General features: G+C 42.1%; 1 protein-coding gene across 23 annotated transcripts in view; it reads right to left on the reverse strand.

Moving 5' to 3' along the window:
* The window catches only part of kcnma1a (potassium calcium-activated channel subfamily M alpha 1a), a 300575-nt gene that overhangs the window by 129400 nt on the left and 154264 nt on the right, over nt 1-16911 (reverse strand). For all 23 annotated transcript variants that reach the window (XM_036960289.2, XM_090217158.1, XM_090217155.1 and 20 more), the window contains exon 3: nt 7479-7540. In XM_036960289.2, coding sequence (XP_036816184.1) covers nt 7479-7540 — 62 coding nt within the window. The remainder of the gene's footprint in view (nt 1-7478; nt 7541-16911) is intronic.

Here is a 16911-nt window from a genome sequence, read left to right on the forward strand (position 1 = left end):
CCATCACTAGCACAGAGAGGCTGTTGCCTACATACAGACTTGAAATTATTGGCCATTTTAATAAATGGTCACTATAATAATGTCACTTTAATAATGTTTACATATCTTGCATTACTCATCTCATATGTACAGTTGAAGTCGGAAGTTTACATACACCTTAGCCAAATACATTTAAACTTAAATGTCTTTAATCACATTCCCAGTGGGTCAGAGGTTTACATACACTCAATTAGTATTTGTTAGCATTGCCTTTAAATTGTTTAACTTGGGTCAAACGTTTCAGGTAACCTTCCACAAGCTTCCCACAATAAGCTGGGTGAATTTTGGCCCATTCCTCCTGACAGAGCTGGTGTAACTGAATCAGGTTTGTAGGCTTCCTTCCTTGCACATTCTTTTTCAGTTCTGCCCACACATTTTCTACAGGGTTGAGGTAAGGGCTTTGTGATGGCCACTCCAATGCCTTGACTTTGTTGTCCTTAATCCATTTTGCCACAACTTTGGAAGTATGCTTGGGGTCATTGTCCATTTGGAAGACCCATTTGCGACTAACCTTTAACTTCCTGACTTGAGATGAGATGTTGTTTCAATATATCCACATAATTTTCCTCCTCATGATGCCATCTATTTTGTGAAGTGCACCAGTCCCTCCTGCAGCAAAGCACCCCCACAACATGATGCTGTTCTTCATCTTGCAAGCGTCCCCCTTTTTCCTCCAAACATAACAATGGTCATTATGGCCAAATAGTTATATTTTATTTCATCAGACCAGAGGATATTTCTCCAAAAAGTATGATCTTTGTCCCCATGTGCAGTTGCAAACCATAGTCTGGCTTTTTTATGGCAGTTTTGGAGCAGTGGCTTCTTCCTTGCTGAGAGGCCTTTCAGGTTATCTCAATATAGGGCTCGTTCTACTGTGGCTATAGATTAGGATAGAGAACACTCTAAAGTTTCCAAAACTGTCAAAATATTGTCTGTGAGTATAACAGAACTGATATGGCAGGCGAAAACCTGAGGAAAATCCATCCAGAAAGTGCTGTTTTTCTGAAACTACTCTTTTCCATTGCAAGCCTATCCTCAATTTAAAGGGATATCAACCAGATTCCTTTCCCTATGGCTTCCACAAGGTGTGAACAGTCTTTAGACATAGTTTCAGGCTTTTATTTGGAAAAATGAGCGAGAATGATCACATCGCGTTAATGGAAAGCCAGATGTCCTCAGATGTGTGCATGCGCGCGCCGGGAGCGAGACCTTTTCTTTCTCTCGAAAATTGAAAAGGCTACAGTCCGGTTGAAATATTATCGATTATTTATTGTAAAACAACCTGAGGATTGATTATAAAAAAACGTTTGACATGTTTCTACGAACTTTACGGACACTATTTGGAATTTTCATCTGCCTGTCGTGACCGCACGAGGCTGTGGATTACTGAACAAAATGCGCCAAATGGAGGTTTTTGGATATAAAGATAATCTTTATTGAATAAAACAAACATTTATTGTGTAACTGGGAGTCTTGTGAGTGCAAACATACAAAGATCATCAAAGGTAAGTGATTCATTTTATTGCTTTTCTGACTTTCGTGACCAATCTACTTTGCTGCTAGCTGTTTGAAATGTTTTGTCTGCTGAGAGCTGTCCTCACATAAACGCTTGGTTTGCTTTCACTGTAAAGCCTTTTTGAAATCTGACACGCCGGCTGGATTAACAACAAGTTAAGCTGTGTTTTGGTGTATTGCACTTGTGATTTCATGAAAATGTAATCTTTTTAGAAATTTGATTTGAATTTGGGGCTCTGCAATTCACCGGATGTTGACGAAAACTATCCCGCTAAAGGGATCTGAGTCAATAACACAGCATTTGCTGTTTTGAACATTGATAGAAATGGACAATCTAAACATCAACAGATACTGTTAACAAACAGAGACAAATCACACAGACACTGTCTGAGCCTTACACACAGGGAGACTCTCTCCATCCATTCATGAGCCAGAGAGAGAGAGAGAGAGAGAGAGAGAGAGAGAGAGAGAGAGAGAGAGAGAGAGAGAGGAGGTGAAGCAAGGGAGCGAGAGGAAAGAGAGAGAAATAGAGGGAGAGAAAGAAGGAAAGGTAGGTAGGTAGAGGGAGATACAGAATTAGAGGAGAGAGATGGTTTCTCATCCTTCCCATGAAGTCCTGACCCTGGCATTAAAAAGGATTATAAACTTTCATGGCGGCAAGGAGATTGGTCTCCCCAATCTTTTTCTATTCCTCTCTTTTTGTCTGAAATATGCCAAGTTGAGGCAGATTAGGAAGAGAAGGGAGAGAGAGAGGGTGAGTGGAGGAGAGTAAAGGGGGGAGAGGCAGAGATAGAGGGAGGGGGATAGAGAACTAGATAGACAGGGGGAGGGAGGAAAAAGCGAGAGAGAGGAAGGGAACGAAAGAGGGAGTAAAAAGAGAGAGGGGGACACAGAGGGAAGGACTTCATCCCTTTCTGTAAACGAGGGACTGGACACATGCCAGGAATCATTTCCACACCACTGTTCCCTGCACTACTGCTCAGATTAACACTGCAGATGTTGGACATAGCATGACTTTATTCATGTTTTGCCTGTCATGCAACACCCAGAGCTATCTGTAAAACAATACATTTCACCACAACTATCTGGTGTATGTGACAATAAAACATCTGTATGTATACATATATATACACATACAGTGGGGCAAAAAAGTATTTAGTCAGCCACCAATTGTGCAAGTTCTCCCACTTAAAAAGATGAGAGAGGCCTGTAATTTTAATCATAGGTACACTTCAACTATGACAGACAAAATGAGGGAAAAAAATCCAGAAAATCACATTGTAGGATTTTTAATGAATTTATTTGCAAATTATGGTGGAAAATAAGTATTTGGTCAATAACAAAAGTTAATCAAAATACTTTGATATATACCCTTTGTTGGCAATGACAGAGGTCAGAAGTCTTCACAAGGTTTTCACACACTGTTGCTGGTATTTTGGCCCATTCCTCCATACAGATCTCCTCTAGAGCACTGGTGTTTTTGGGCTGTTGCTGGGCAACACGGACTTTCAACTCCCTCCAAAGATTTTCTATGGGGTTGAGATCTGCAGACTGGCTAGGCCACTCCAGGACCTTGAAATGCTTCTTAAGAAGCCACTCCTTCGTTGCCCGGGCGGTGTGTTTGGGATCATTGTCATGCTGAAAGACCCAGCCATGTTTCATCTTAAATGCCCTTGCTGATGGAAGGAGGTTTTCACTCAAAATCTCACAATACATGGCCTCATTCATTCTTTCCTTTACACGGATCAGTCGTCCTGGTCCCTTTGCAGAAAAACAGCCCCAAAGCATGATGTTTCCACCCCCATGCTTCACAGTAGCTATGGTGTTCTTTGGATGCAACTCAGCATTCTTTCTCCTCCAAACACGACGAGTTGAGTTTTTACCAAAAAGTTATATTTTGGTTTCATCTGACCATATGACATTCTCCCAATCTTATTCTGGATCATCCAAATGCTCTCTAGCAAACTTCAGACGGGCCTGGACATGTACTGACTTAAGCAGGGGGACACGTCTGGCACTGCAGGATTTGAGTCCCTGGCGGCGTAGTGTGTTACTGATGGTAGGCTTTGTTACTTTGGTCCCAGCTCTCTGCAGGTCATTCACTAGGTCCCCCCGTGTGGTTCTGGGATTTTTGCTCACCGTTCTTGTGATCATTTTGACCCCACAGGGTGACATCTTGCGTGGAGCCCCAGATCGAGGGAGATTATCAGTAGTCTTGTATGTCTTCCATTTCCTAATAATTGCTCCCACAGTTGATTTCTTCAAACCAAGCTGCGTACCTATTGCATATTTATTCTTCCCAGCCTGGTGCAGGTCTATAATTTTGTTTCTGGTGTCCTTTGACAGCTCTTTGGTCTTGGCCATAGTGGAGTTTGGAGTGTGACTGTTTGAGGTTGTGGACAGGTGTCTTTTATACTGATAACAAGTTCAAACAGGTGCCATTAATATAGGTAACGAGTGGAGGACAGAGGAGCCCCTTAAATAAGTTGTTACAGGTCTGTGAGAGCCAGAAATCTTGCTTGTTTGTAGGTGACCAAATACTTATTTTCCATCATAATTTGCAAATAAATTCATAAAAAATCCTACAATGTGATTTTCTGGATTTTTTTTCTCATTTTGTCTGTCATAGTTGAAGTGTACCTATGATGAAAATTACAGGCCTCTCATCTTTTTAAGTGGGAGAACTTGCACAATTGGTGGCTGACTAAATACTTTTTTGCCCCACTGTACGTACGTACATACATACATACATACATTCATACATTAACAGTATCAGTCTACATTGTAGAATAATAGTGAAGACATCAAAACTATGAAATAACACATATGGAATCATGTAGTAACCCTAAAAGTGTTAAACAAATCAAAATATATTTCATATTTGAGATTCTTCAAAGTAGCCTTTTGCCTTGATGACAGCTTTGCACAGTCTTGGCATTCTCTCAACAAGCTTCATGAGGTGGAATGCATTTCAATTAACAGGTGTGCCTTGTTAAAAGTGAATTTGTGGAATTTCTTTCCTTCTTAATGTGTTTGAGCCAATCAGTTGTGTTGTGACAAGGTAGGGGTGGTATATAGAAGATTGAAAGTTTTACCAAATAGGGCAAAGTCCATATTATTGCAAGAACAGCTCAAATAAGCAAAGAGAAATGACAGTCCATCATTACTATAAGACATGAAGGTCAGTCAATCCGGAAAATTTCAGTGCAATCAAAAGAAAACATCAAGCGCTATGATGAAACTGGTTCTCATGAGGACCGCCACAGAAAAGGAAGACGAAGAGTTTTCTCTGCTGCAGAGGATACGTTCATTAGAGTTAATTAACTGCACCTCAGATTGCAGCCCAAATAAATGCAGAGTTCAAGTGACAGACACATCTAAAATATCAACTGTTCTGAGGAGATTGCGTGAATCATTGCTGCAAAGAAGTCACTACTAAAGGACACCAATAAGAAGAAGAGACTTGCTTGGGCCAAGAAACACAAACAATGGACATTAGACCGGAGGAAAACTGTCCTTTGGTCGAAATTTTAGATTTTTGGTTCCAACCAGTGTGTCTTTGTGAGACGCAGAGTAGATGGTTCCCACCTTGAAGCATGGAGGAGGAGGTGGGATGGTGTGAGGGTGCTTTGCTGGTGACAGTAATTTATTTAAAATTCAAGGTACACTTAACCAGCATGGCTACCACAGCCTTCTGCAGAGATACGCCATCCCATCTGGTTTTTGCGCTTAGAGGGACTATCATTTGTTTTTCAACAGGACAATGACCTAACACACCTCCAGGCTGTGTAAGGGATATTTGACCAAGAAGGAGAGTGATTGAGTGCTGCATCAGATGACCTGGCCTCCACAATCACCGGACCTCAACCCAATTGAGATGTTTTGGAATGAGTTGGATCGCAGAGTGAAGGAAAAGCTGCCAACAAGTGCTCAGCAATAATGGAAACTCCTTCAAGACAGTTGGAAAAGCATTCCAGGTAAAGCTGGTTGAGAGAATGCCAAGAGTGTGCAAAGCTGCCATCAAGGCAAAGGGTGGCTACTTTGAAGAATCTCAAATGTAAAATATATGTTTATTTGTTTAACACTATTTTGGTTACTACATGATTCGATATATATATATATATATATATACATATACACACACACACACACACTACCATTCAAAAGTTTGAGGTCACATTGAAATTAAAGCAATTTTCTGTCCATTAAAATAACATCAAATTGATTGGAAATACAGTGTAGACATTGTTAATGTTGTAAATGACTATTGTAGCTGGAAAATCTACATAGGCTTACAGAGGCCCATTATCAGCAACCAACCATCACTCTTGTGTTCCTATGGACAGACAAATCTAAGTTTAAGGTGTTCGGATCACAAAGAAGAACATTCGTGAGACGCAGAAAAAATAAAAAGATGCTGGAGGAGTGCTTGATGCCATCTGTCAAGCATGGTAGAGACAACGTGATGGTCTGGGGGTGCTTCGGTGGTGGTAAAGTGGGAGATTTGTACAGGGTAAGCGGGATCTTGAAGAAGGAAGGCTATCACTCCATTTTGCAACGCCATGCATGCCATACCCTGTGTACAGCGCTTAATTGGAGCCAATTTCAATGGCGCAAAGCACAGCTCCAAACTATGCAATAACTATTTACGGAAGAAGCAATCAGCTGGTATTCTGTCTATAATGGAGTGGCCAGCACAGTCACCGGCTCTCAACCCTACTGAGCTGTTGTGTGAGCAGCTTGACCGTATGGTACGTAAGAAGTGCCCATCAAGACAATCCAACTTGTGGGAGGTGCTTCAGGATGATATTTCCTATTCATTTTGCAACTCATTTCATGTATGTTTTCATGGAAAACAAGGACATTTCTAAGTGACCCCAAACTTTTGAACAGTAGTGTATATACACACACATATACATATATATAATTTTTTGCTATCTATATTGAAGAGGAAACAAGCCGAGGGAGGATAGCAGGTTTGTATAGGAAGTGAATCATTAAAAAGCACACTTATTCAATATGCAGCATTTCCCTAGATGTTGTGATAACCTACCTAACTATCTTAAAGCATGTTCATTTCCTACAGTAAATAGTCACACAAGGGACAAAACCTCACCTGAGAAGTGCACACATAAATCATGAAGTGACTGTAATAGGATTGTTCAGAACATTCAAAATGCATTATATGAAGCAGTATCTGCATTATTCACAATATTGTTAATTCTGCTGATCAGGGCTAGGATGGGTGAGAGCCTGAGAATGGTGTGGGAGGGTGATTGGAAGCGTGGGATGCTACAGTAGCTTAGTTTACTGTGTGTGCATGTGTGTGTGTGTGTGCGCGCGCGGTGGCTCTGAGGACCAGGCAGACCTACTGATATCCTGCTTTGTCTAGGTTACCATGGAAACTAAGTGTGGCGCCAGGCCAACCGGCTTCCATTGACAAGACCATAAAAGAGGAGAGGAGCTTTATAGTCTTTTAGATAACGCACAGAAAACCGTCAAAACCAACACATGGTTGCACTATGACACATTCTACTTCACCAACGTGGGTGACTAGGACAACACCATGTGTGGATGAATCTGTCTGAAGTACCTATTGGTCATATGAAGGGTCTAACATCTGATTCCTTTCACAGCATCACAATCACAAAGTAGTGTTCAACAGCAACTGATAGGATGACTAATCAGTCATTCAATACAGCCACGTAAATCAGTATAATAAACAATTCTACTTCACCAATGTGGGTGACTGTATGTAGCCTTCCACGTAGGATCTCACTTGTGGCGCCTACTGATCATGTGAAGAAATATCAGATCTGATATTAAATCACAAAGTAGTATTCAATAGCTTACTGTACAGTAAGGTGGTCTGCATTGCAGTCAATACAAAAGCACATACCAGCACATAAAAGGGGGATACTTACTCAGAAGAGTCTATAAAGTATATTCCAAGTGCTCCAATGCTGAGAGCGAAGACGAGCACGACCTAGAGAGAGAGAGAGAGAGAGGTACAGAGATTAGTTTTAGAATGCAAACATGTAACATAGAATACGATATAGCAATAATTATCATTCGGCACATTTAAGTGTCAGTCATTCTCACACACACACAAATTGCAGCCCTGTTTCCAATATTCCTGTGGTTCAACATCCAACACATACAGCAATCAGATCATGTTATAATACCTCTCCACTGCTGAACTCTGAGATTGTGGACATTCCCCATACTGTAATATTGTCCTGTATGGCTCAGTTGGTAGAGCATGGCGCTCACAACGTCAGGATTGTGGGTTCAATTCCCCGGGGACATCCATCCATAAAAACATATGCACGTATAGCTAAGTCGCTTTGGATAAAAGCGTCTGCTAAATGGCATACATTTCTGTAATGTGTGTGTCATAATGAGTGCCATAATAGACAAGGTTGTTGTCATCTGTCATCAAACCGTGGCTGGTCTCACAGCCTTAAAGAATGGACATTCTTCAAACCCAGGGCTATTGTAAATCCTGAATAATAAAAGCAGGCCAATGAATACAGCGTAAGTGAAGTTGAGTGGTATTCATACAAAAGGGAAAGGAAATACACTACACATCTGTGAACCAATCCTTAAAGGGTGTTTGTATGAGAAGGAGGGTTGCGGGAAAGGCTGTTGTGACTGCATTAGTTAATGCAGAGTCATGGGTTGTATTGTACCTGATGCCATTATGCCTCAGGTGTCGGCCATCACACCACACGGTACCGCATCAACATCCCTCTACAAATCAGCTGAGTTGTAATGTGAAGACAGGGTGGGGGGGGGTATATGAGGAATGGCACTTGTCATTGACATCTAACATGCTGTTCACACAGAGACCACCTCCTGAAAACAGTTCTCAAAAAAGGGGTAAAAGGATAGAGGGAGACTAAGAGTGAAAAAGAGGGAAATGGGAGAGTGAAAAAGAGGGAAATGGGAGAGTGAAAAAGAGTGAAATGGGAGAGTGAAAAAGAGTGAAATGGGAGAGTGAAAAAGAGTGAAATGGGAGAGTGAAAAAGAGTGAAATGGGAGAGTGAAAGAGTGAAATAGGAGAGTGAAAAAGAGTGAAATGGGAGAGTGAAAAAGAGGGAAATGGGAGAGTGAAAAAGAGGGAAATGGGAGAGTGAAAAAGAAGGCTAGAGAAAGGATTAGAGGGATAGCGATTGGCTGGGCTGGACAACCGCTAAAATACTGTTCTCTTGAACAACTAGCAATCAACATTATCATCATGAAGAGGCCTGCTTTATTACACATGGCTGAACCCACTATATTAAAACAACCTGACTGAGAAAGATATACTATCGTTACCCTACTAGCCCTTCTCCCTATTCAGCCACCACACAATAGACATCCCCTGTCCTGCATGATTGCACCATTCATTATAAATGACGGGGGCCTGATTATTTTCATGCTATGGCTCTTTGGATTGATCTACTACATTGTCGTTGGCCTAATGAAAAAAAAAAACATGTATTTTTAATGGAGTCTCTTTGTATGGGAGATGGTGGGGTCCATAGAGCGAGTCTGGTTGAGGTTAGTGATAGCCAAGCGTAGTGGTAGCTAGTGTAGTGCTGTAGTGCATGACTGGAGTGCCGTCAGGTTAGCGTAGAGTTAGAGCAGCGCTAGCAAAGGAGAAGGGAAGCTTGCTTCAATGCCAGCCACTTTGACAACATCAAGATCTCTTTACTGTGATAAGACTGAACGAATGTCATCGAGAAGGCTGCCACACATGACGTTGACAGGATCACTGTGGGAGTCAAATGCATCAGCTGATTTGATTCCAACTAAAGATTCAAACAGCTTTTTTAATTTTTTTATGTCATGGCTATAATTGATTGAATTTGTACATCCTACTAGCAACCCGCAACACAACTACTGTCAACGGTTGATGTCAGGATACTGTATAGGATTTTCCCCACAAGAGGGCAGAGTTAGCTAGTAGTGAGTGTGTGTTCTCTGCACACAGTGGATATCCAGGCCATGCAGGTTGGAGCTATTAACACACACAGACACACACTCAGTCTCTTCACTCGGGGAACAACCAGGGACATCACATCAGTGCGACAGCTGAAACGGTTTCCAAACAAAATGAAAAGGGGAGGGATGGCAGTGTAGCCTACGTGAGTCACTGTGGGGATGCTGTCCTTGACACAGTCCTCTGATGACATACATGTAGGCAGTCCTACTGTACCAACACAGAATGCAAGTACATAAATGGAACACACACATACACGCAGGCACACACAGACGCAAATACTAATATTTCCTTGATGCTAATCTGTGACATTTCCGTGATGCTCATCTGTGTCCTCATCTGTGATGAGAGGGAGAGAGAGCGAGAGAGAAGAGAGAGAGAGACAAAGACAGAGAGAAAGAAAGGAAAGACTGAGGGGTAGTCTGACCAGTTGGTTGGTTGCTGGAAAGCTTGCCAGTGAGTGGTGAGCACCCAGAGATGAGATCTGAGGAGATAAGAGGAGTAGACATCTTCCACTGACCCAGTTACTCATCTGTGAATGCTGCATGGCTGCTCGCTAACACTAACTAGTGCTAGCCATCGTGTCTGTCTGTGTGTATGTGTGTGTGTGTATGTGTGTGTGTGTGTGTGTATGTGTGCACGCGTGCATGCATGTGCATGTGTGTGCGCACTGTTTCAGATAACCAGTGCTAGCCATCAACCTCAAACCCATAAACTCCAAAGACAGGAGCACCACTGTAAATCATGACTGATTCCAAAAGACAGGGGAAACCTACAATGTGGGGACATCCCCATCGCCTACAGACTACAAATAGAAACCCAGCTGTAGGCCTGACAAGGACTGGGAAATTTAGTTTTAACAGTAGTCATAAAATATAACATTCTATGGGGTTAGTGAATGCTTGTTTTGAGAATTAAAACACTTGAATCAGAGTATGGTTATCTGAGCATTTAAAATGTTGGTTATTATGCAGACGCTCTTATCCAGAGTGACTTACAGTTAGTGTATTCATCTGAAAGCAGCTATGAGAGACAACCGAATCTTACAGTCAGAGCAAGCACATTTTTTCCTCAATAAGTAGCTATCAGCAAAGGAAAGTGGGATACCTATTCAGAATGTATTCAACTGAAATGTGTCTTCCGCATTTAAACCAACCCCTCTGAATCAGAGGGGAACATTGCCTTGCTCAGGGGCAGAGCGGCAGATTATTACCTTGATTTTGATTCGATCCAGCAACCTTCCGGTTACTGACCCAACGCTCTAACCACTTGGCTACCTGCAAAGACAGTGCTAGTAAGAAAAGACAAGTGTAAGTGTTAGTTAAAGAAAGGCAAGGGTGTTCCTTTTTTTCTGTACTTCTGGTGAGGTATTGCAGATAAAGAAAACCTATGTACTGTATTTACATATATTTACAACAGTAGAAGCCAGTACTGGAGCTTTAAGCAAGACATTTTAACTCAACACAGAGAGTTTGATTCATACATCCGTGTCCATGTTTACTGTGTTAAATGTGTTCCTGCGTCATGTTGTTTTCCGCTAGGTTATGTCCTGACCAGTGACTGTACTATAACTGTCTGACTAAAGGTGTAAAAGAGCTGTCGCCACAAATTCAACATGGGGTTAGTTAGACCGTGCCCACATGTATGTGTAAGTGTGTGGTTTCAGGTTCCAGCACAGCAAGCAGCTAGCTGTCTAGAGCATATCGGACTGTTAGCTGACGAGGCCCATCACTATACCTATTTTGCCAATTGGCCTGGACCCTTTTACTACACGGAGCCCTGCTGATCCATCACGACTGGTCTGCCGACGTAACCGCACGAGGGGGCTACAACAGACTTCTTCTGTCCCTCTAAGGCCCTTCTGCTAGCTTGCTATCCCCTCCCTGCTAGCTGTCTGAATCGCCGTGTCTCCATCCCGCCTAGCTACTCACTGGACCCCTATGATCACTCGGCTAGACATGCCTCTCCCTAATGTCAATATGCCTTGTCCATTGCGGTTTGATATTATTGCCTTATTTCACTGTAGAGCCTCTAGCCCTGCTTAATACGCCTTAGCTAACCCTCGAGTTCCACCTCCCACACATGCATCAAATCAAATCAAATCAAATTTTATTTGTCACATACACATGGTTAGCAGATGTTAATGCGAGTGTAGCGAAATGCTTGTGCTTCTAGTTCCGACAATGCAGTAATAACAAGTAATCTAACTAACAATTCCAAAACTACTGTCTTGTACACAGTGTAAGGGGATAAAGAATATGTACATAAGGATATATGAATGAGTGATGGTACAGAGCAGCATAGGCAAGATACAGTAGATGGTATCGGGTACAGTATGTACAAATGAGATGAGTATGTAAACAAAGTGGCATAGTATAGTATAAAGTGGCTAGTGATACATGTATTACATAGTGACCTCACCTGGTTTAAATGATGTTTCTAGAGACAATATATCTCTCATCGTCACTCAATGCATAGGTTTACCTCCACTGTATTCACATCCTACCATACCTTTGTCTGTACATTATTCCTTGAATCTATTCTACCGTGCCCAGAAACATGCTCCTTTTACTCTCTGTTCCGAACATACTAGACGACCAGTTCTTATAGCCTTTAGCCAACCCTTTTATCCTACTCCTCCTCTGTTCCTCTGGTGATGTAGAGGTTAATCCAGGCCGTGCAGAACCTAGCTCCATTCCCCAGGTGCTCTCATTTGTTGACTTCTGTAACTGTAAAAGCCTTGGTTTCATGCATGTTAACATTAGAAGCCTACTCCCTAAGTGTGTTTTCCTCACTGTTTTAGCACACTCTGCAAAGCCCGGATGTCCTAGCCGTGTCTGAATCCTGGCTAAGGAAGACAACCAAAAACCCTGAAATTTCCATCCCTAAATATAACATTTTCCGACAAGATAGAACTGCCAAAGGAGGCGGAGTTGCAATCTACTGAAGAGATAGCCTGCAGAGTTCTGTCTTACTATACAGGTCTGTGCCCAAACAATTTGAGCTTCTACTTTTAAAAACCCACCTTTCCAGAAACAAGTCTCTCACTGTTGCTGCTTGCTATAGACCACCTTCTGCCCCCAGCTGTGCCCTGGACACCATATGTGAATTGATTGCCCCCCATCTATCTTCAGAGCTCGTGCTGTTAGGTGACCTAAACTGGGACATGCTTAACACCCTGGCCATCCTACAATCTAAGCTTGATGCCCTCAATCTCACACATATTACGGTCATCAGCCTCTTCAAAGGGGGAGACACTCTAGACCCAAACTACTACAGATATATATCTATCCTACTCTGCCTTTCTAAGGTATTCGAAAGCAAAGTTAACAAACAGATCACAGGGCATTTCGAATCCCACCGTACCTTCTCCACTATAAAATCTGGTTTCCGAGCTGGTCATGGGTGCACCTCAGCCACGCTCAACGTCCTAAACGATATCATAACTGCATTCAATAAGAGACAATACTGTGCAGCTGTATTTATTCACCTGGCCAAGGCTTTCGACTCTGTCAATCACCACATTCTTATCGGCAGACTCAACAGCCTTGGTTTCTCAATTGACTGCCTAGCCTGGTTCACCAACTACTTCTCAGACAGAGTTCAGTGTGTCAAATCAGAGGGCCTGTTGTCCGGACCTCTGGCAGTCTCTATGGGGGTGCCACAGGGTTCAATTCTCAGGCTGACTCGCTTCTCTGTATACATCAATGACACCGCTCTTGCTGCTGGTGATTCTCTGATCCACCTCTACGCAGACGACTCCATTCTGTATAGTTCTGGCCCTTCTTTGGACACTGTGTTAACTAACCTCCAGACGAGCTTCAATGCCATGCCAAATTCCTTCCGTGGCCTCCAACTGCTCTTAAATGCAAGTAAAACTAAATGCATGCTCTTCAACCAATCGCTGCCCACACCTGCCCGCCCGTCCAGCATCACTACTCTGGACGGTTCTGACTTAGAAATACCTAGGTGTCTTGTTAGACTGTAAACTCTCCTTTCAGACTCACATTAAGCATCTCCAACCCAAAATTAAATCTAGGCTTCCTATTTTGTAACAAAGCATCCTTCACTCATGCTGCCAAACATAATCTCGTAAAACTGACTATCCTACCGATCCTTGACTTCGGCGATGTCATTTACAAAATAGCCTCCAACACTCTACTCGCAAATTTGATGCAGTCTATCACAGTGCCATCCGTTTTGTCACCAAAGCCCAAGCTACTACCCACCACTGTGACCTGTATGCTCTCGTTGGCTGATCCTCACTTCACATTTGTCGCCAAACCAACTGGCTCCAAGTCATCTATAAGTCTTTGCTAGGTAAAGCCCTGCCTTATCTCAGCTCACTGGTCACCATAGCAGCACCCACTCGTAGCACGCACTCCAGCAGGTATATTTCACTGGTCACCCCCAAAGCCTATTGCTCCTTTGGTCACCTTTCCTTCCAGATCTCTGCTGCCAATGACTGGAACGAATTGCAAAAATCACTTAAGCTGGAGACTCATATCTCCCTCACTAACTTTAAGCATCAGATGTCAGAGCAGCTCACAGATCACTGCACCTGTACACAGCCCATCTGTAAATAGCCCACCCAACTACCTCATCCCTATACTGTTATTTATTTTATTAATTTATCTTCTGCACATCTATCACTCCAGTGTTTAATTGCTATATTGTAATTATTTTGCCACTATGGACTATTTATTGCCTTACCTCCCTTATCCTACCTCATTTGCACACACTGTTTATAGACTTTTTCTATTGTATTATTGACCATATGTTTGTTTATTCCATGTGTAACTTTGTGTTGTTGTTTGTGTCGCACTGCTTTGCTTTATCATGACCAGGTCGCGGTTGTGAATGAGAATTTGTTCTCAACTAGCCTACCTGGTTAAATAAAGGTTAAAGGAAATATAATCAAAAAATGGATCAGCTCTCACATGACACACTCATACTACATTATGCAGTACATATCGCCATAACACACTCGAAACGCATACAGTTCCAGTCAACGTTTGGACACACCTACTCATTCCAGGGTTTTTCTTTATTTTTACTGTTTTCCACATTGTAGAATTAATAGTGAAGACACCAAAACTATGAAATAACACATATGGAATCATGTAATAACCAAGAAAGTGTTAAAAAAATCAACATGTATTTTATATTCTTCAAAGTATCCACCCTTTGCCTTGATGACAGCTTTGCACAAGCTTGGCACTCTCTCAACCAGCGTCACCTGGTTGAGAGAGTGCAGAATGCTGTGGTAGCCATGCTGGTTAAGTGTGCCTTGATTTCTAAATAAATCACAGACAGTGTCACCAGCAAAGCACCATCACACCTCCTCCTCAAAGCTTCACGGTGGGAACCACACATGCAGAGATTATCCGTTCACCTACTCTGCGTCCCACAAATCCTAAATGTGGACTCATCAGACCAAAGGACAGATTTCCACTGGTCTAATGTCTCGTGTTTCTTGGCCCAAGCAAGTCTCTTCTTATTATTGGAGTCATTGAGTAGTGGCTTCTTTGCAGAAATTCTACCATAAAGGCCTGATTCACTCAGTCTCCTCTGAACAGTTGATTTTGAGATGTGTCTTTTTTGGTTAAAACATGATTCCATATGTGTTATTTCATAGTTTTGATGTCTTCACTATTATTCTACAATGTAGAAAATAGTACAAATAAAGAAAAACCTTGAATGAGTAGGTGTGTCCAAACTTTTGACTGGTACTGTCCATACACACACCTTTACCCTGGTTTGTTGACTGCTTGACTAGCCCATATTCATTCACTCTACGTACGATATGCAACACCCAAAGCCACCGAGCAGCAAACCAGGCTAACAAGCTGCCTACCCTTCAAATAGACCACAATATAACAGGCTAAGGGTTTCAACTGCTAATACAATCCAATATAGCTGCCGAATCAACAGAACACAAGATCTTTGGTCTGAAACAAATCCACGAGCTAGCCTGGATTCTACACTAAATATCCCTTGACTATTGTTTCAATGGAGCAATATTTAGTCAGTGTGTATTCCAGGCTACAAACAAGTTATAAAGTGAGCCTGGAATCCTCACTAAATATTCCTTAGTTCCTTAATATTGTTTCAACAGAGCAATATTGAGTGTAGATTCCTTCCAGGCTACAAATGAGCGGCAGTTAGTCTTACCCAGACTCTTCCAGGCTAACAGAGAATTCGTTTAGACTTGTGATTTTCTTGACTCGTCCTAAGTGCACTTCCTGACAAAGCGCATGCAGGACCCAGCTGACAGGTGATGTGGGTTGATGTAGAAAATAATCACTTCATGTTTCGGGTGAGTCGACAGGTTGGCTAGGAAATCAAAAGGACTCTGGTGCAGAGTAGACATGTCAAAGTCAGTTCAGTTTAGTTCATGCAGATAGGCTCCTAACAGTCAGACCTACATACTAGCCCAAGCTGCACTCAAACACACACAAACAGGGATCTGAAATAACTTTGCCTATTCACAGTCAAGACGTTAAATGTCCAGTGCATTAAAAAACTTGATTTTTCTGTGTTTTATATACATGTAACTACCAAAATAATGTTAACACTTGAGTAAATGAGGGATACAAAATAAGTTTGGTTCCTGAGTTAATTAAGCAATTAACATCCCATCATGCTTAGTCATATATAAAAATGCTAGGCAGGCCATTATTCTGGCTACCATGGCCCCGTAGGTTGACAATGCCCCCATCCACTGGGCACGAGTGATACCTGAAAAGTTTGATGAGCATGAAAACAATGTAAACCATATGCCATGGCCGTCTCAGTTATCAGATCTCAACCCAAATTAACACTTACAGGAGAGTCTGGAGTGGCGCCTGAGACAGCATTTTCCACCACCATCAACAAAACACCAAATGATGGAATTTCTTGTAGAATGGTGTCGCATCCCTCCAATAGAGTTTAAGACACTATGAATATATGCCAAGGTGCACTGAAGCTGTTCTGGCTCGTGATACACTATGTTGGTATTTCCTTCATATTTCCACACTATGCGGTTAGATTAATACTGTGACATTGTGAAAAATGGTTTTATTGTCATTTTAGTTTAAGAGCTATTTGAATTGACCCTCTGAAATTTCTGCCTGTTTTCGTGGGATGGAGTTTGGGCCTGCCTGCAACGAGAGTTTCAAACCTCTCTGCCGATAACAGCTAGTTTTCCCCTTCCCACTCAGACCACTCCCAGACAGTCCTGGCAAAATTCTTAGTTGATAAATTGCGCCTAGCTAAGCAGCTATGTTAGTTAATTTTTTACCATTTTAATTGGAATCAACCCAGTAAGATAATTGTTACCCGGACATGATTTCATATTGAGACAAAAATGGCTGCATTGGGCCTGT

Source organism: Oncorhynchus mykiss, chromosome 23 (assembly GCF_057628025.1).
Source record: "Oncorhynchus mykiss isolate SJ-2025 chromosome 23, ASM5762802v1, whole genome shotgun sequence".
Lineage (NCBI taxonomy): Eukaryota > Metazoa > Chordata > Actinopteri > Salmoniformes > Salmonidae > Oncorhynchus > Oncorhynchus mykiss.